The sequence below is a fragment of the Carex rostrata genome, chromosome 13, assembly GCF_964058835.1.
Source record: "Carex rostrata chromosome 13, lpCarRost1.2, whole genome shotgun sequence".
NCBI lineage: Eukaryota > Viridiplantae > Streptophyta > Magnoliopsida > Poales > Cyperaceae > Carex > Carex rostrata.
Genome location: NC_135930.1, coordinates 8,096,138 through 8,117,503, shown reverse-complemented (window position 1 = coordinate 8,117,503; position 21,366 = coordinate 8,096,138). Strand labels below are relative to the sequence as shown.

Genomic DNA, 21,366 nt, shown 5'->3' with positions numbered 1-21,366 from the left:
CTGCTCTTGTGTATGCGTAGAATGTCGAATTTTCTTTCCCATATAATATATACATATAATACTAGCTGTTTTATTTTTATTTTTAAAATTGTTGTGGCTGCTTGAATTGATTTATTTGTGAAGAAAAGAAATCTTAGGAGTTGTTTGGCATCTTCTGAGGTTCTCAAGTTTCCTACATCTTGATTGCATATTCATTTTGATCTTCTTTCATCTGCTTGAAACTGCTATTCTGTGTTACCTATACTATATGGTCAAATTGTAGCCCCACACCAATAAATTGAGATTCAATTAGGCACCAAGTCACAAAAACAGTTCTCCTTTTTCATCCCCGTTCTACGGGGCAATCTCTATTTGACATTGTTATGGCCTCTCTTCAAAAGATGGATATGATCTAATATCTTGCTATGATTAGCTTTATGTTACAATCTAAGTTTTCATTGTACTCAGCTTGGAAATTTTCTTACTTAATTACTTGCATAATTTAAAGGATGCAGCTATTCAATGTCAACCGCATAACCTGGGATTCAGGCAAGATGATTTCTCTTGCAAGTAAGACCCAAATTAGAGTTCTTTATCTTTGGCGTTCTTTGTTTTAATTAATGCTCTTCTAAAATTCTTCAATTTTTTTTATTATTTTAGGTTCGCTCACAGATTTATGTGGCACTACCATCTGTGCCTATGGGGATAGTGCATGTGTACTTGAGGAAATTTTGGACTCTTCTACTTGCATAAACCATATAATGGTGCTGTCAATTAGTTCTATGCTCTCTGTTTTGCTTCTAATCAATCTAATTCTCACAATAAGCAAGGCAAATGTCCCAGTTAGAAGGCTTTTTGGGCTGTCTTCATCTATCCATGTACTCTCAGCTATCATTAATGGTGGTCTTGCATTTGTTTATCTTGGCCTCGGAGCCTACATGTTGATAGAGAATTTTACAAAGAGATATATAACCTATTATGCGCCACACTGGTGGCTTACAATGTTTTCTCTGGGCTTGTACCAACTCCTTTTGAGCTTGCTCTTCACCTGTAGGTTTAGATATCTCAAAATTTGGTCCATGTTACCGACCATATTTGCCGGGTTCACATGTGGTTCTTCAATCACTTATCTTTTAAAAGAGAAGAAGTTAACTGCTGATGCGTTTTTAGATATCTTGTCTCTACCAGGTGCACTTCTTTGGGTTGCTTGTGCAATTCACAAATCTAGAGATGAAGAAGAAACTATTAATGAAAATCTCTACGAGCCTCTCAATACCGATAATATTTCAGTTCCATTGAACCAAAAGTCTAATGTGTCACTTCTTTCAACTGCTGGGTTTTTTAGCATAATGTCCTTTTGGTGGTTGAACCCGTTAATGAAGAAGGGATATGAGAAGCCTTTGGAAGAGAATGACATACCTGAACTAGGTGAAATAGACCGGGCAGGAACCCAGTACACCATTTTCTTAGATAAATTTAACCATAAAAAGCAAATAAGCAAGCAAAAGTGTTCGTCCCCATCAATTTTTTGGACAATTGTTTCATGCCATAAAAGAGAAATATTTGTTTCTGGCTTTTTTGCATTGCTCAAGGTTCTCACTCTGTCTTCAGGCCCCATGATCCTGAATGCATTTATTAAGGTGTCATTGGGTCAAGAGGCATTTAAATATGAAGGTTATGTTTTAGCTGTGGGATTGTTCTTTGCTAAATGCACAGAGTCCCTTTCGCAAAGGCAATGGTACTTCAGGACGAGAAGGCTAGGCCTACAAGTTAGGTCGTTAGTATCTGCTGCTATATATAAAAAGCAACAAAGGTTGTCAAATTTAGCCAAATTGACCCATTCTTCAGGAGAAATTATGAACTATGTGACAGTTGATGCGTACCGAATAGGGGAGTTCCCGTATTGGTTCCACCAAACTTGGACCACAAGCTTGCAACTATGCATTGCTTTGGTGATCCTTTACAAAGCTGTTGGTCTAGCAACCATTTCATCAATGGTCGTGATAATTCTGACGGTTGCTTGTAATGCCCCTTTGGCTAATTTACAACACAAATTTCAAACAAGGCTGATGGAGGCACAGGACAAGAGACTAAAGGCCATGTCTGAGTCCTTGGCGAACATGAAGGTAATAAAGCTCTACGCATGGGAGGGGCATTTTCGGAAGGTTATTGAAGAACTCAGGCAAAAGGAGTATGTTTGGATAAGGGCCTTTCAATTGCGTAAAGCATACAACATTCTCCTCTTTTGGTCATCCCCTGTACTTGTCTCAACAGCCACATTCTTCGCATGTTATCTTTTGGGAATACCACTTGAGCCGAGCAATGTCTTCACCTTTCTTGCGACTCTTCGCCTGGTACAAGATCCAGTACGCCAGATACCAGAAGTGATCGGGGTTGTGATCCAGGCAAAAGTTGCATTTGCACGGGTCACAAAGTTCTTGGAGGCTTCTGAGTTGCAAACTGAAAATATGAGGAAGGATGCTTTTGCGAGTATGGAGAAATTGGTAGTGATGGAGTCATGCGATTTCTCTTGGGATGAGAATCTTTCAAGGCCCACTTTGAGGAATGTGAGCTTGGTGGTGAAGGCTGGGGAGAAGGTGGCAATTTGTGGTGAGGTTGGTTCAGGAAAATCGACTCTACTGGCAGCTGTTCTTGGTGAAGTCCCCAATACTCGTGGCATGGTATAAATTTTCTTTTATAGGTGAATCACTTTTGTTGCTTGTTTAGGTATACTAAATAGTAAATTGGATACAGCATTTGGGAAGTAATACTAAAAGTGTGATTTTTAATTTGGATTTTAGAGAAACCATTTTGTTGAGAGTTGAGAGAAAAATAGACACAAATATATTATTAAATAGTTAATCTCCATCCTTACTGATGGTTGAATTATCTATTGTAGATCCAAGTTTGTGGAAAAATAGCATACGTGTCTCAGAATGCGTGGATCCAAACCGGAACGGTGCAAGAGAACATCCTCTTCGGGTCTCCCATGTACAAACAAAGGTAGTATAATTACAATCATCTTCTTTGAATCCTATACTTTCATCAAAGATTTATTTTGTTTACAATATAAAACAGGTACCAAGAAACGCTAGAGAGGTGCTCATTGGTCAAAGACCTAGAAATTCTCCCTTTTGGAGACCAAACTCAAATAGGAGAAAGAGGCATCAATTTGAGTGGGGGTCAGAAGCAGCGTGTTCAGCTTGCTCGTGCACTGTACAAGAATGCAGATACATACCTCCTTGATGATCCCTTTAGTGCGGTCGATGCACATACTGCTAGCAGTTTGTTTAAGGTAAGCATTTAGAAAATGTGTTTATAACCCAATTTAAGCAATTATTTGTCGAGAACCATTCTTATCTACATGTTCCTTCATTAAATGACTATAGATTGAATATTTTCAGTTTTCCTCTTTTTCTTTCTAGCATAGAATAACTTTTTTTCTCTATCCTGATTATCCTCTGTACTAATGGGATTAGCATGAATGTTGGTTTTTGTTTCTGTTTATTTAAATTTTATCTAATTCCTTTTCAGGAATACGTAATGGGAGCTCTGGCAAACAAGACAGTTCTTTTAGTTACTCACCAAGTCGGCTTCTTAACCACATTTGATAGGGTCATGGTAATTATCACTCCCTAGCTAATTCTCATGATTATGTAAAATAATTTATAATCAACCAGATTAGACCAATTATAACAAGTATCTATCTTGCAGTTAATGTCAGAGGGAGAAATTATACGCTCTGCCCCTTTCTACAAATTATTTGCATCATGCAAGGAGTTCCAGGATCTCGTTCATGCACACAGAGAGACTATTAGAATAGAGAAACTTAACAACATGGTCCCTCAAAATAATAAAAATGAAATCATCAGCGGCCATGAGATAATTAAAATTGAAGGGGGAACCATAAAGAATGTGCACCAGAAAGAAAATTCGAAGTTGTCAGAAGGTGGATCATATCAATTGATAAAGAAAGAGGAGAGAGAGAGGGGCAATACAGGTCTAAAACCATACATACAATATTTGGGACAGAATAAGGGATATTTATATTTTTTCCTTGCAAATCTGGCACATATGATTTTTATTATAGGGCAAATTTTGCAAAACACATGGATGGCTGCAAATGTTCAGAACCCGAATGTCGGAACACTGAAGTTAATTTTGGTTTATTTGGGAATTGGATTTGGGACACTTTTCATATTGTTCTTCAGGTCTCTCTTTGTGGTTGTCCTTGGATTAGAGGCATCCAAGTCATTATTCTCCCATTTGCTCATATCACTCTTTCGTGCACCAACGGGATTTTATGACTCTACCCCTCTTGGTAGAATTCTTAGCCGGGTGAGGCAAATATGCTTTTGACAGTCTTTTTCTTATAATTGTTAATGGTTGTATTTGTTGTAGGGTTCTAGCACACGCAAGAAGGTACGCATTTCCATTTTTTTCTTACTTTCATTGCAAGGATCTGCTCTAGAATGAATATCAAACCACATCTAAACTAGAAGATAGCATAGATTTTACATCTCTTCTACTGAGAGGAGCGAGATGGTGCTAGCACCGCGTCGCCTTGTGTCTTCTTCTCCAAGTTTCCAAAATAAAAAACCTCCAAGCATGTCCACCAAGGTTTGATGGAGTAAGAGTTGCTTTCCCAAGCTAGGGATAATCACAAGTCTTCTCTTCAAATCGATCCCTTTCTCCTATTCTGAAATTAGGAGGAGAGAAAAGATGGAAGTTTAAATAGACCTCCCACATGAGAGCACTTCTATTCTGAAATTATCAATTTACCCTTTCTTGAATGGATGAGATCACATGGTTAATATCTAGATGAGATCTCACATGATTAATATCATGACTAATATATACTTGATAGTCACTACCAAGTTATTTACACAAAAAAAAATTAATTTCACAAGTCATAAGAGGTACATAGCATTATACTCCATGTGCTCAACTCAGCACCTACCTTATTCTTTGGCTCACTGCACTCCCCATTCACATAATTTTCAAGTCCTTTAATCCGAAGGTTCAGCAACGCTCTCCTAGACCAACTCATGTAGTTTATCGTCCCCTCAAGCTTGATGTCATTAGGCTACTCTATCCTTTGCATTACTTGTGTTGGTTCTGGTGCAGACACGATTGTCCTACCGGATGAGGTCTCCTCTAATTTGCCCTGAAACACCCTGGTCTCCTATCCATTCTCTGATACCAAGTTGATTTTAGACAAAAGATTAATCTTTCATTAGAGTATTAGACAAACGTGGAGTATAAACCCAAGTACATCTTACGTATATGACCCTAGCCTATTTATTCTCAACAGTCTCTCTACTATTGGCTCCTAGGTCATACACACTAATATTTGTTTCATTCAGATTTAAATATCCAGCATAGCCAATAAAACACCCAAAAGAGAAGTTCCTCAAAACTTAAGTATTTGATGTAGCATCATTCTATTGATTTTGTATTTGTAACCGAAGTATTTGTTTGATGTGCAGGTTTCGTCTGACCTTACTATTGTAGATTTGGATGTGCCATTTATCTTTGTCTGGACCATAGGTGCTACACTGTCTGCATTTAGCAATCTTGGCATATTGGCTGTTGTTACATGGCAAGTTTTATTTGTCTCGGTATTGATGATTGTTTTGGCCGTTCGAATACAGGTACATCATAAAAGAATCTTAGTATATCACGTGTTTTACTAGAAGGTACCCTTTTTGTTATTATTTGCACTGTCGGAGTATTTCATTGCAAGAATAGAGTTCTATTATATTGCATTTTTCAATTAAACTAATTCATTTTGATCTTTGTTTATTTTTTTTAATCATTCGAGCGTAGGCTCCTTGAGAGCAGAATTGGGTCTTAATGTCGAGATATGGTCAAATAAAGTTTTTTAAGCCCCCTAAGTTCTAAGTTATGAAATGAAAACATTTTCGGCCCTAACAGGTTGGTATCACTGTAATTAGGGGGTGCAAACGGATTGGATACGGATCGGATATTAGACGAATACGGATACGGATCAGATATTAAACCGATACGAATCGAATATTAAACGGATACGAATCTGATATCCGTAGATATATCCAGTGGCGGATCCAATTCAATATAGGATAGGGCAATTGCCCTACTCTGGAAACCGAAAACCAATTTACAGGACTGGATTTTGGTCCATGAAAAACAATATTGCCCTACCCTGGCCTGTGATGTGAGCCCAAAATTTATAACAGTCCAAAGTTCAGGGCCCAATTGGTAAATAAATTAAATAGATATTAGAGCTCTCTGACTCGAATAGAAAAACGCAGATGAAAAGAAAATCTCTCCTGCCTGCTCTTTGACTCGAAAAGAAAAGCGCAAACCTGCTATTTAATATGTAAAAGGATAATATTTGTTGTTATTTGTTATGTAAAAAAAAAATAGTATTTTGTTGTTTTTTATCATGTTTTATCTAATACTTGATTATCTGATGATTTGAATCTAATTAGCTATTTAAATCCGATTCATAATGTCTTGCCCTATCTTGATGAAAATCGTACATCCTCCCCTGAATATATACATAAATTTTTCATAATATATATTAAACCATATGGTATATATCTACCGTTAAGATGCAGATAATTAAAAATTTAAAACCATATCCGTATCCGCACAGATATTCGGATATCCATATCTAATTTCCAAATACGGACGGATAATATCTGATTCATTTGCACCCCTAAGTGTAATGCACAAATTATTTTCTTTCATTTAGAATTTTTGTTTTCCTTATTTAGTACATTTTTTATCTACTATTTGTCACTTCCCTACCTTTTCTTGTAGATTATACCATTCCGCCATTTTTATGATCCAACAAACCATTTTTTGACTTGTTAGAGGGTCTGCCATTTTTCACTGGTTGAAATTGAGATTCTTGCTTCATATAATGCTTGGTTAATTCCCTTTTAACTTTGGTTTAAATATAGAGATACTACCTGGCTTCAGCAAAGGAACTGATGCGAATAAATGGTACCACAAAATCTCTCATGGCGAACCACTTATCAGAGTCAATTGCTGGTGCAATTACTATAAGGGCATTTGAGGACGAAGTCCGTTTCTTTGCAAAAAACCTTGAGCTAATAGATAATAATGCAAGCCCTTACCTGCATAATTTTAGCTCGACGGAGTGGCTGATCCAACGGCTAGAGATCATGAGCGCTGCCATTTTGGCCTCATCAGCACTTGTCATGGCACTGCTTCCTCCTGGAACATTTGGCGCTGGTATAATACCTTTTGTTTTCTTGAAGTTAATTTGCAGATGTTTGAAGGACTTGCCACCAGAAATTTGTGGTAATTTTTAAATTACAAAGTCATAAGACATGGGCATATTTAATGTTAAAAATGACCGCTTTGCCCATATTCAATAAACTAACATGTAATCATCAAGACCTGATATTGAGACCAACAAAAGTGTTTCTCTTCTACAAACTGAACTCTTCTCCTTCTAACTTCCTTCTATATCTAGAATTATATTTTTTAGTTGTTTAAACCCCCTGATGGTATCAGTATGTGAATAAATTGAAATAAACATTTTTGAATAATAAATTGAAATAAACATTCTTTTCAAAAAGATGCATAGTTAACCAGTGAAATGATATAAAAAAAAAAAATAAAGCAATGATGAATGTGCTACAATGTCAGTCAAAATTGTAGAAACCAAATGGTATACTGTTAGACTCCTTATCCATTCAGATTGGGTGCTTTTTGCAAATATAAAAGAGTTATGCGTGTTTTCTGCAATAAAGATAAGATTTTTTTTTTCCAAACACCCATTTTTATTGTTTTCTGAGAATGCATATGTTCCATTTATAAATAATGTGCAATGATTTGGATGCAGGGTTTGTGGGAATGGCACTGTCGTATGGCCTCTCTCTAAATAATTCGTTTGTTTTGTTCATACAAAATCAATGCAACCTTGCAAATTTAATTATATCAGTTGAGAGGTTGTACCAGTACATGAACATAGAAAGCGAGGCGCCAGAGGTGATAGAGGACAGCCGACCTCCTCCTAATTGGCCGGCCATTGGTACTGTCAGGATCCAAGATTTAAAGGTTACTTTTATTTATTTATTTATATATTTGCCAGCAGGGGTGCACAATGAAGGGGGTCAATAGACCCCCATTTTTTTTAAATTTCTTTCTATTATATATGATTTTCTATATAATTAAGAGTAAAATGTCATGAGTACTGTAAATTGACTCCCATTTACGTTTGACATGGTTTGAAAGTCTGACTCCACCCTTGTATGCAGGCTATTATGTATATGGCAAACATTTATGTGTGGTTGGTTTGAATCAGTTAGGGTCATTTCAGAAAGTCAGGTCCCAAATTGATTGAGTATGGTTTCAGATTCGAGTTGAGCCCGATGGATCCTTCTAACTTGGGCCAGATTTTAACATGCCCTCTCTCTGCATCATCTTGGTTCAAGATATGACTTTCTTAGGTACAATCAAGGATTTCAATCTAGGATCATGATATTTCAAATCAGGCTTACAGTCCTATACAAGTGAAACTTAATTGACCAGCACAAAAGTTGTGCCAGTTTTGTACTGAACAAGTACCACAAGTCCAGTCCTATACCAATACCATCCAGGGTATTGGTATCTCTGTTCTCTAGGCCTGTACTAAAGAGAATACACATGCATGATATAACATTTCTTTGCAAAAATGAACTTTTTACAAGCTGATATCCTACCAAGCTACTTCAGTCTCTTAAGAGTTGTCAAGATTTTTTCTTCATTCAACAGATAAGGTACCGACCTGACACACCCCTAGTACTTCACGGCATAACATGTACTTTTCAAGGTGGACACAAGATTGGTATCGTGGGCCGCACTGGCAGTGGAAAGACAACCTTAATTGGTGCCTTGTTTAGATTGGTGGAGCCTGCAGGAGGAAAGATAATAATAGATGGACTGGACATTTCAACGATAGGGTTGCATGACTTGAGATCTCGGTTTGGTATTATACCACAAGATCCGACCCTTTTTCATGGGTCAGTTAGGTACAATTTGGATCCATTAGGTCAATTCTCCGATCAGCAAATATGGGAGGTAAGTTTCAGTGAAATTTAAAGTTGGTTGTGGTTTTGTTACTGGTAAAAGTTTTGACTAGACTCTTTTTGTCTGGCATACTAACAAGTTTGGAATTTGGGAATAATTTGGGGAGATCTAAAAATTGTGTATGGGCATAATAAGGATATAGTTTGACAATAATTTGTTTTTTACACTGCATATAAATGTACCAAAATGTTGATGGTTTCAGAAAGAAAACAAAATCTTGCAAGTAATACGAAATAATAAGTTCTTTTTCATGAAATTCACAAATAATTTGGAAAATAATTTGCAAAGTTCATAAAAACTACTTAGTTCATCTATTTGTTGGAAGGTGTTGAAAACAACAGATTTTCGAATTATTAGTGAATCTTGTTGTAATGCGTCAGCGTTTCCATCAATAGTGCTAGGAGTGGGTTCTCTCTCAGAAGTCAGAATACAAAAGGAGGATAAATTATTTTAAATTTGGTTATCCCTCTCATTTCTTATGTATTAATTTTTTTTTTTTCCAGACTGCTCGTAGGCTATTTTGTTTTATATTAAATGTTTATCTAACAAGTAACATGTGTTCATTTACTGTTTTTGTTTTCGAAGGTTCTTGACAAATGCCAGCTTAGGGAAGCAGTTCAGGAGAAGGAGCAGGGTTTGGACTCACTAGGTGCTAACTCTATAATATTTCTGTGTTTTTCAAAATAAAGTTCAATAACTTGCCACTTTTACAAAACTGAAATACCTATAGTTCCTCGTGTGAATTATTTATCCTCATGTTCTGTGGTCTACTTCTAGAGATTAAGCAGCACTGTAAGTGTGGTTTGGAAAAGTAATAATAATCAAAACTATATTGGCTTTGATACAAAAGAAGAAGGCCATAAAGTTGTGATCTGTAAGTTCACTGTGAAGTTGCATCGATATATTATTTTCTCAGCTAAGTGCATTTTTTTCTGCCTCACAGTTGTAGAAGAAGGCTCAAACTGGAGCATGGGCCAGAGGCAGCTGTTTTGCCTTGGCAGAGCTCTTTTAAGAAGAAGCCGCGTACTGGTGCTGGATGAAGCAACTGCATCAATCGACAATACAACAGATGCAATTCTTCAGAAGACGATTCGAACTGAGTTCGTAGACTGTACAGTCATAACGGTCGCACACCGCATCCCCACCGTCATGGATTGCACCATGGTCCTCGCCATTAGTGATGGTTAGCACATATTTTTATTTACCAAATTTGGGCTGAGGTAGGTCCTTATCTACAGTTGTTATTTTTTTATCAATTAACTAGCTGCTTTTTTCTTTTCCTCTCACGTAGGTAAACTAGTAGAATATGATGAGCCGATGAAGCTGATGAATACAGAGGGATCAATGTTTCGGGAACTTGTCAAGGAGTACTGGTCCCACTCTGCTGATGGCAGCATCTAGCTATAGATGTATAAGGTCTCTTAGTGATGAAAACAACGTGAAATTTATGTCATTCTTTTATCCCAAACAACAATTCAAATTTCAAACAATAAATTTATTTTGTAGAGATTATTTTTCTACAATATTATTTCTTTATTTACAAAAAAAATTAATTTTCTACATTTTATTTAAAATGTACTTGAACATAAAATTTTACATTTTTTTATATTTTTTTACTATTTATTAAGTATTTTACAAAACTATTATTTTTCATTGGTCCAAAATTGTCTAAAAATAATAGTTTTGTAATACTTAATAAATAGTAAAAAAAAATAAAAAAATGTAAAATTCTATCTCCAAGCGCATTTTAATATAAATATCATGTTGAACGATTTGAATCAACTGTTTAAACTTTAAAAATCACAAAACTAAATTGTTGTAAGATGTTATAACTTACAAATATTGTAAATAGATCCCTCCTCTTATAAAAATATTGATACATTTTTACAAATAAAAAATTCAGCAAAATACTGGTGGGGTTTCCGCCCATTGAAACAAATGGAAAAAAATGACTAATTTTAGCCGCTGTTCACGAAAAATTGATAGATTTTACAAAATTATCATAAACTTTTTGTTAGTGCCGCTTTAAGCCGAAATTTGTTACTTAGCACTCTAATAAATTGTAATTAAATGATTACCACCTTAATCAATATATTTCAAAGAGTGGGGTTAAAATGCACCCTCTTTTTTGTGCTCCTAACGTGCACCCTTTCCTCGTTTCTTCATTTTTAAAGTTCAAATAGTTGATTTGAATCTACCAACGTGTTCTACATATTAAAATGTGCTTGGAGACCAAATTTTACATTTTTTGGAAATTTTTTACTATTTTTTCAGAATTTTTTAAAATCATCACTGTGCTGAATTTTTTATTATTGTTTAGTTTAATAAAAAATTCTGAAAAAATAGTAAAAAATTTCCAAAAAATGTAAAATTTGGTCTCCAAGCACATTTTAATATGTAGAACACGTTGGTAGATTCAAATCAACTATTTGAACTTTAAAAATGAAGAAACGAGGGGAGGGTGCACGTTAGGAGCACAAAAAGGAGGGTGCATTTTAACCCCACTCTATTTCAAAACATACCATTCATATCAACTCAGTCCGTATATTAAATTGGGCTGGTGTGTAGACTAGGTTGATGCCCAAAATGGCCACTGCTGCCCATTATACGCATAAAAGGCTCCAATTTGGTGCCCCAACCCAGTCTGCGCACTAGCCCAATTTGATGAATTCAGATCCGCTGAAATTCCGAAAGGAATTTCAGGGACCCTGAAATTTCTCTCTCCCTATCTCTCTCCTCTCTCTTCTTTCTCTCTCATTAACAACTCTAATGAGAGAGAAAGAAGAGAGAGATAGGGAGAGATTAGGATTGTAGAGTTTCTGAAATTCCTTTCGGAATTTCAGCAGATCCGGACTCCAATTTGATGCATTGACTGAGTTGGTATGGGTGGTATGTTTTGAAATATGTTGATTAGGGTGGTAATCATTTAATTACGATTTTCTGAGGTGCTAAAAAAAAATATTCGGCATCATTGTTCAGGATTGTCAGTGATAGCTTTTAATCATTTATTATTATATCCGGATCGTACTTGATAAAGTGAATATAGATCATTTTCTATAATTTTTTAGTTGATAAATTATTACAAAATTAATTTATACAAATTTATATTATTTTATTTAATTAATAATCTATATGCATTGGCAGTGAATTGATAAGAAACTCAAAAACCACTAACAGTGGTAAATGGTAATGGTTGAATCCAACCAAAACTCAAAATCATAAATTTTGATGCAAAACTTTTGATTTGGACATGCCAACCACTCGGCGTACGTTTTATTCATTTATATTTTGCCTGTTAAATTCATGCTACCAACTCCACAGCCAAAAGAATTGGGCGACCAAAACGAGAGAGAGAGAAAAAATACAAACGCAAATTCTCTTGCGACTGTTTGGATAACGGTGGCATGCCAAAATATGCGATATTTCTTGATTTCATGTTCTAGTGTGGTGAATGATAAGCCACACTGTTAACTGCATGTGCACTCCTCATCTCCCCGAAATTTTTATTTATGGAGGCTGATAATTAACCCCGCACCTCCCACCCCGCAATTAATCCCGCACAAAATGCCAAAAAACTCCAGCTGTCATTTTTTTTTCATAAGGTATTAATACTTACGTACAGAAGTATTTATCTCTAAGAACGAAATTATTTATCTCTAAGTACGAAAGTATTTAGGAGACCATGCACATTTTTTTCATGGAGGGTGAGGGGAATCTCAAATCACATGGAGGGGGCCATGCACGTTTTTAGAGGTGGGTTTTTTTTATCTCATTTCAATCTCGTCCACATTTCTCACAATCTATGAGAAATTTTGCGAATCTAAAACCACGAACGTTTTCTACGTAATTTTCTCTTTCAAATGAGATCCATGATGACATACTTTCGAGCAAGTCGTTACAGAAGTATTTATCCCTCATCGTGTAAGTATTTATATCTATACTGAAAAGTATTTTTTTGCATATAATACTTATAATACATGATATTAATACTTTCATATATCAGTATAAATACTTATAATACATGATATTAATACTTTAATATGTCAGTATAAATACTTATAATAATTGATATTAATACTTTCATATGTCAGTATAAATACTTATAATAATTGATAGTAATACTTTCATATGTCAGTATAAATACTTATAATACATGATATTAATACTTTCATATGTCAGTATAAATACTTATAATACATGATATTAATACTTTCATATGTCAGTATAAATACTTATAATACATGATATTAATACTTTCATATGTCAGTATAAATACTTATAATAATTGATAGTAATATTTTCATATGTCTGTATAGATATAAATACTTGCATGATGAGGGATAAATACTTCTGTAACAAGTTGTCCGAAAGTATGTCATCATGGATCTCATTTGAAAGAGAAAATTACGTAGAAAACGTTCGTGGTTTTAGATTCGCAAAATTTTTCATAAATCGTGAGAAATGCGAACGAGATCGAAATGAGATCAAACTAATTTGGAGAGAGATAGAGTGGGGGGGGGTGGTGGGGGGATGGAATGGGGGGGGGGGGGGGGGGGGAGTAATATAATTGTTCTTTATTTATAGCATAATAAAAATAAATTCAAAACACTTACTTTTATCAAAATTTGAAAATTACTCAGACCGCAGAAGTGTTATGCGGACACAAATATTGGAATCCGCACAACCTTTTGCTGCCCAAGTTGAAATTCACAGAACCATTCTGCGGTTCCAACATTTTTTTTTACAGAAAATTTATTAATAATAAACAAAAAGTTGGCACAAAAAACGATTTCGCCGACCATTCTCTTCCAACGCTAAGATTTTTGGCACAGAAACTGATGTATAGGTTTCTTAGTTAATAAATTTTCTTAAAATAAAAAAAAAGTTGGGACTGCATAATGGTTCTGCGAACTCTAGTCTGGAGCCACATAAAGTCTATGCTGACCTCAGTATTTGAGTCCGCAGAATGTCTGTACGGCTCGAATAATTTTCGAATTTCTTTAAAATCAGAGAGATTTGATTTATTTATTTTATGCTATAAATAAAAATTTCGGCTAGTCTCGGAACCCAAATTCGTGTCCCTGACATGACTAAACAAAGCTGATCCCGCGTCATGTGTACATCGATGAAATTATTATTTGTATTGTGATCAAAATGATGAAAAATAGTGACCACAGGCAAATCTTGTATAACACTGGAATTAAATATGACACGTTTGATCATGATAGTGATAGTCATGTTTAGTTATTGATCACGTGTTATGTTTATTTTATTTTATTTTTCAAATTAGTTTATAAAAAATCAGAAAAAAAATGTCAAGAAGATATAAACAATTGTAAATAAAAAAAATAATGTCGCAAAAAATAATGTTAAAAGAACAAATTTCATTGTCTGGATTTATGTTGTAAAAAAAAAAAGTGTCATGTTGTTTTCTTAGTCGTGCCGGATTGTGTTGTGATAGACCAATCAGTATATCGAATTGTCGTGTTAATTTTTCAAAAGGTAACCATAGTACACAAAAAGACACGTTGTAAGATACACAAATTACAATACATAACCGACATACATATCGTGTCTTGTTGTATTATTACGATGCTGATCTTTTGACATATAGGACATAAAAACACAATTCAAATTAATAATCGGCTTTCTTATAGTTATTCTCATTAGAATAAAACGAGCCCGATATGTTTCAAGATTCGTGTGCATGAACTTTAGAACAGGTGTGCACGGATCTAAAAGTGCATCAGAAAGCTTTGATGCTCATCGGGTTCAATTTTTTTTCATATGAACCGTCTGATGCACTTCAAAATTTATGTATATGAATCTTAGAACGGAGTGTGCACGAATCACAACGACATATTGCACTTAGGGTTTGATGGGCATCAAAACTGTCTAATACGCTTTGAGATTTGTGCACAAGAATCTTACAACGAGGCACAGTAAAATTTGAATCTAATGAGTATCATGACTGTCCAATATACATACAAATATTAAAACGGAGCACAAAAAAATGTTAAAAGGTATCCAACTCTGGGATCCGACTCTGCTGCTCTCCAAATAAGAGAGCAGGACCCTGTTATTCTAAATCGGACCGTTGAATTTTTTTATGCACAGATCTCAACACAGATAAACGGTTCGATTTAGAATAACAGAGTCCTGCTCTCCTATTTGGAGAGCAGCAGAGTTGGTTCCCTGACTCTGATCCAAATCTATTTCCCATGAACATCGAATCCAAACTTTTTTGCAAATGCCATAACTTGTAATCAGTGGTATTATTTCGGAAAAAAATAAAAAATAAGCATGACAGGAATGATTCCGGGCAGTTTTTCCATCCGATAATTTCATCTGTCAAAATTTGTTTTTCGTATATAGTTAAATCGGTTAAATTTTTAATAAAAATATAAATTTAGAAATAATTACTTAATTAAAATGTTTTTAAGTAAAAAGGGGATATTGTCGGACACACTGAAGATTCTAATTTTAAATAGCTGATTATAGCTGTGTTATTATTATTTTTTACTATATTTTCGGCGCTATAGCTGTTTTTTTAGCTTTTTCATGATATCGCGATAATCACTGTTTAAATCCTTGGTCAGACCACATCATAAAAAGGAGCATTATTTTTCTAAAAAAAATAAGTAGATCAATGCAGATAGAGGCATAACAAGCGAAATAATAATAATAATAATAATAATAATAATAATAATAATAATAATAATAATAATAATAATAATAATAATAATAATAATGATGAAATTGAGAAGAGCAATTAATATAGAGAGATTTTTTATAGCACAAATCTGAGTAGAACTAGGGTGTTCTTAAGCTCATCAAAATATTTGGTGAGCTTAACTCTAAAATCCATCAAATTGGTTTCAAATGACGAATCTGAACCGTTGGAACCCGTCTATTTTACGCATGATGTGTCTACATGTGAAATTTTTAAACATTTGAATTATTTTAGCATAATATCAATCGGTCAAAATTAGAAGGTTAATAAATTAATTTTAGTGCATTCATTTTTTGAACGTTTTTTGACCGCTTGACTTTATACTAAATTAATTCGAATGTTTAAAATTTTCACACGTAGACTCATCACTCATAAGGTAGGCGGATTTCAACGGTTCGGATTCGTCATTTGAAACAGATTTAATGGATTTTGAAGTTAAGCTCACCAAACACTTTGGTGAGCTTAAGAACACCCTAGTTCTACTCCACAAATCTTAATAAAGAGACGCATAACGATTAAATTTGAGACATCCGATCAGCGCTCTAAAATTTACAGCAACAAATCGATATGCGTATCCTTCATTTATTAATTCCTTTATTAAAGAATTTCATACCACAAATGGCGAACTAACAAGCTGCCAATATCACCTACGGATTTATTTTTTTAAATAGAATCAAATTTAATATTTTTAACAAAATCAGCACCATTGATTAAAATTTTACATAAATACATGGAGACACAAACATGTTTGATCCACTGATTCAGCGGATCGGTGGAGCTATTTTATGAGTTATCTATAAAATCTAACCGTAGAAATCAAATCTAACCACAGGAATTAATAATAAATAGCTACACCGATCTTGCAAATCGGTGAAGCAAACATGTTTTTGTCTCCACTGATCATGCGCATTGGTGGAGCTGTTTTTTATAAAAACCAAATCAATAATGCTTATTATGTTAAAATATTTAAAATTAGTTCTATTTTAAAAAAAAAATCCTCACCTACTTCTGAGTGCTTGGCTAATGAGCGACAAGGAAAAACACCCAATGCAGAAAACTATTTATTGACAAAAAATTAAGAAAAAAATAAAAGTAAAATCACTGGCATTATTTCGGAAAAAAGTAAAAAAAAAAAAAAAAAAATAGCACGACTGCAGTAATTAATATTCTCCGTTCATTTATTTTGGGCCGCTATTTTCATCTGTAAAAGTATGTTTTTTTAACAGTTAAATCGGTTTTAAATAAAAAGATAAATTCAGAAATAATTATTTAAATTCATTTTTTTAAAGTAAAAGTGGAGTTATTATGACCACACCAAAATAAAAGGAGCATTTTGTTTAAAAAAAAAATTGTCTATAGAAAATATTATAAAGGAGAAAGAAACGAAGAGTACCACTAAATTTTTATGGTACAAAGATCGGTATTGGTGAGAAATTTATCAATTTAAAATTTGAATTAGTTTCAATCAGTTGAATTCCCACCAATTCAAACCAGCCATTTTTTTAGATTTCTATTAAAATACAAAAAGTTTTCAAGAAAATTGATGGAGTTCTTCTAATACATCTAAATTTTAAAATATTTCATTTATTTTTTTAAATGCTTTTTATATTTGAGAGAAAACTACTTTTTTTTAGAAACCGGTAAGAATCCAATTCAAACTTTTGGATACATAGAATTACCAAATTTATAAAAATTTACTGGTACTCTGTTTGTTTGTTTTTATTAAGTATAACTCGTCAAATCGGCTTCAAATGATAAATCCGAACTGTTGAAAGTTGCCTACCTTACGAGTGATGAAAAATTTTAAACATTCAAATTAATTTAATATAAAGTTAAGCGGTCAAAATTAGAAAATTGATAAATTAATTTTAATACATTCATTTTTTGAACGTTTTTTGACAAACTGACTCTATGCAAAATTAATTTAAAAATTAAATATTTTGACATCTAGATGCATCACTCGTAAGGTAGGTCGGTTTCAACGGTTCGAATTCGTTGTTTAAAACCGATTTGATGAGTTTTAGACTTCGAGTTCATAAAAACACCCTGGTTTTACTCATTTTTATTTCTTAATGTTTTTATAGATTAGAAATTATCTTCTGTTTTTTTTTTTCTTTCTGACAAGACTAATATATTAAGTAGATCAATGCAGATAAAATATGTTACATGGATCTGTGGTCAAAAATATTAATTTTCAATTCCTCATTCATCACTTCCACATGTCACGTTAAGTTGACCGATCACTAGTTATAATATTCCATATTTATTTGTACTTTCTAATGGAACAAATTTGTTGTCAGATCTATCTTTGTATATTAAAAATATATTTCAAATCAGACTTAAACCTAGCCCATTAACCCAATAGGCCACGTGGTCGTTCAGTATGTTTGGATGCACTAGAGAATAGCTAGAATAGTTACTGTTGAAAATAGTAGATTAAAAATAGCTAGAATAGCTACTATTTAAGAATAACGCTAACTCAAAGCTATTCGGAATGTTGTTTGGATTGAACATTTAGAATAGCGAGAACAGCGATTGAATATTTGAGAGAGTACGTTTGCTATTCTAACTTTTTGTAGGAATAGCGAGAACAGCAGTACTATTCTCGTTGTTCTTAAGTATGTTTGGATGGATCGGAACAACATTATTCTCACTGTTCTCGCTATTCTTGCTACATCCAAACATACATTCAAAATTCTATTTCATCATGCTTTGCAATTCCCGCATCGCATCAAAATTTGCATTAGAGAACTCCTAAGAATCCATTGCATCCATTAAAACTTCTTGAATTGTCTTTGACAAGCAATAGATTTATAATTTATTTTCTGAAAAAAAGAAAAGTAGAAAAAGTTGCCTTCGGGTTAAACATGCAATTCATGTTATACATTTATTGATGAATAATTACAATCTAAACATCTTTTATTTGAAGTACGCTTGCTGCATGGGCTTGTCAGACTAATTTTTTTCAAGCTATATTATGTTATATTAAAAGAGGAGTGATAAATGTGTGATTTTTTTTTATTTTTTATTTGCATTTAAGATGTTCTAACAATAAAACAATTGTAAGCTGTATCTTTATTTATTTAACAAAGTCTTTAAACTAAATTTTTGTATGATTGTTCATAAAAGAGATGCGAATTGTATATTAGATATAAACAACTTCTATGTATGTTAAATATAAACATTTTTAAAAAAATAATAAGAGGTGTAGAATGAGGAATGCAAGAAAAAGTTTCTCTATTTAAATGTTTCTTAACGCCACTACCAAGTTTAAAAAAAAAAAAGTTTCTTAACACAATTTTAGTTTTAAAAGAATTCCTGAGATATTGAAGTCGTATTTAAAAGCTACCACAATTACTTATAATGTCACAAAAATGCAAATAAATCTGAGCCTGCTTCTCCAAATCCAATTGTTTATTTGTTTTGAGATTCGTGCTTAATTTTTTTTTTTAGATTCGTGTATTTCAAAAAATTAAAGGTGGGATTTGAAAAAGCAGGCTCCTTGTGATTTTGCAGATTTATTTTCCACAAAAAAAATTATAATTATTGAATTGAGTAGTTATTTTCAAAGATCAATCTACTCAAATATTTCATTGTTTTCGTGGTTCAATCATACTTCACACTCTTATATTTTTTTTCAAAGGTAAAAAAGACAGCCATTTTTATTAATACTCCAAAAGAAAAAGTTAATTTTAAAAATAATTTAAATAATTTTGTGAAGAAAAAGTTTTTTTGTTTAGAGTGTATACCAAAAAATAAGACATTTGATAAATTTATGAAGTGATGTCGTAACTCTTTATAACTTTGATTTTATTTGTCAGTTAGATATCACAAGTCTAAATATAACACTAATGAAGGACTTGGCCTTTATTCAAAAATTTTCAAGCTCTCACAGCTTGTTGATCTTTTTCTTTTTTTTTCCGGTTTTTATAATATATGTATAATATATACATATATACATATATATATACGTATATACATATATACATATACACATATACACATATACACATATACACATATACACATATACACATATACACATATACACATATACACATATACATACATACATACATACATATATACATATATACATATCTACATATACATATACACATATACATATATACATATACATATATACAAAAAATAAGACATTTGATAAATTTATGAAGTGATGTCGTAACTCTTTATGGTACTAAAACAGTAGTTTAGAGCTACTAAAATATGTTCAAACTCAAATTAGATCTCTGTCCATGAACAAAGTACCCTAGACTGACCACTGCTGGTAAATTAGCAAGTCTGGATTGATACAGGGACCAAACTGAAAAAATGAGTGCACCACCAGGTAGAGCATTCAAAAATACACAGAATTGACACAAATTTTAATTTATTTGGATTTTTCTACAGTTAGTTATGAATTTCCAAAGTTCAACTTTCGAAAAAACTTTAAACATCCATAACTTTGGCTAGAAAAGTCGGATTTGGGCGTACGAGCACTTTTCAGAAAGGGGAGGACGTGACGAATCCGATTTTGCCTAGTAAAATCTTAGGCATCGTTGTATCGGAAGCATCAGAATTAAAAAAAAATGTCGTTTAGTTCCTCAAAAACTCAGTTTAAGTTTTCGTACGACGGTAGGCATTAAAAAACAACGATTTTCAAACCATCTTAATAAATAGTAAAAAAATTCAAAAAAATGTAAAATTTGGTCTCCAAGCACATTTTAATATAGAATAAACATCTAACAGTTTGGATCGGCTATTTGGACTTCAAAAATAGAGATATGAGCGTGAATTAAAACACCCCGTTTAATTCGCGAAGTAGCGTAACCTTACTCTACATGTATATATATATGCATATTATATATATAAATAGAGATAGGTTAATGTGCTTTCAGTAGCATTTGGGTCGAAATACACACGATCCAAATTTGAAATTTCAAAATTCAAAAAGTCGATCTGAACCATTCATCTTGTTCTCCATATTAATATGTGCTTGGAGACCAAATTTTACATTTTTCTGAATTTTTTTACTATTTATTAAGCCACTTGGAAAATTGCTGATTCAACGATGGCTAAACAAAACAGTAAAACCGTTGGATATGTGTATGTGTATATGTGTATATGTGTATATGTATATGTGTATATGTATATGTGTATATGTATATGTATGTATGTATGTATGTATGTATGTATGTATGTATGTATGTATGTATGTATGTATGTATGTATGTACATGTGTACATGTGTATGTGTATATATGTATATGTATATGTATATATGTATATATGTATATGTATATGTATATGTGTATATGTGTATATGTATATATGTATATGTATATGTATATGTATATGTATATGTATATGTATATATGTATATATTATACATATATTATAAAAACCGAAAAAAGAGAAAAAGATCAACAAGTTGTCAGAGCTTCGAAATTTTTGAATAAAGGCCAAGTCTTTCATTAGTGTTATATTTAGACTTATGGCATCTAACTGACAAATAAAATCAAAGTTATAAAGAGTTACGACATCACTTCATAAATTTATCAAATG

At 33.0% G+C, this 21,366-nt stretch overlaps 1 protein-coding gene across 1 annotated transcript; it reads left to right on the top strand.

The window, feature by feature from the left end:
- The first annotated feature begins 487 nt into the window (after positions 1-487).
- Positions 488-10,534, top strand: LOC144564139 (ABC transporter C family member 10-like). Its single transcript, XM_078313673.1, has 13 exons — positions 488-549; positions 640-2,660; positions 2,879-2,982; positions 3,058-3,274; positions 3,514-3,600; positions 3,694-4,317; positions 5,469-5,633; positions 6,930-7,224; positions 7,841-8,055; positions 8,752-9,057; positions 9,652-9,715; positions 10,010-10,249; positions 10,358-10,534. The coding sequence occupies exons 1-13, from the start codon at positions 489-491 to the stop codon at positions 10,465-10,467; spliced, it is 4,509 nt and encodes a 1,502-aa protein (XP_078169799.1). The 5' UTR covers position 488; the 3' UTR covers positions 10,468-10,534.
- The last annotated feature ends 10,832 nt before the right edge of the window (positions 10,535-21,366 follow it).

Excerpts from the sequence above, each read along its gene's own strand:
- LOC144564139 (XM_078313673.1), top strand. The coding sequence starts at position 489 with ATGCAGCTATTCAATGTCAACCGCATAACCTGGGATTCAGGCAAGATG. Across the intron at positions 3,601-3,693 it reads CCACATTTGATAGGGTCATG|TTAATGTCAGAGGGAGAAAT; the intron begins GTAATTATCACT and ends TCTATCTTGCAG. Across the intron at positions 7,225-7,840 it reads TCCTGGAACATTTGGCGCTG|GGTTTGTGGGAATGGCACTG; the intron begins GTATAATACCTT and ends ATTTGGATGCAG.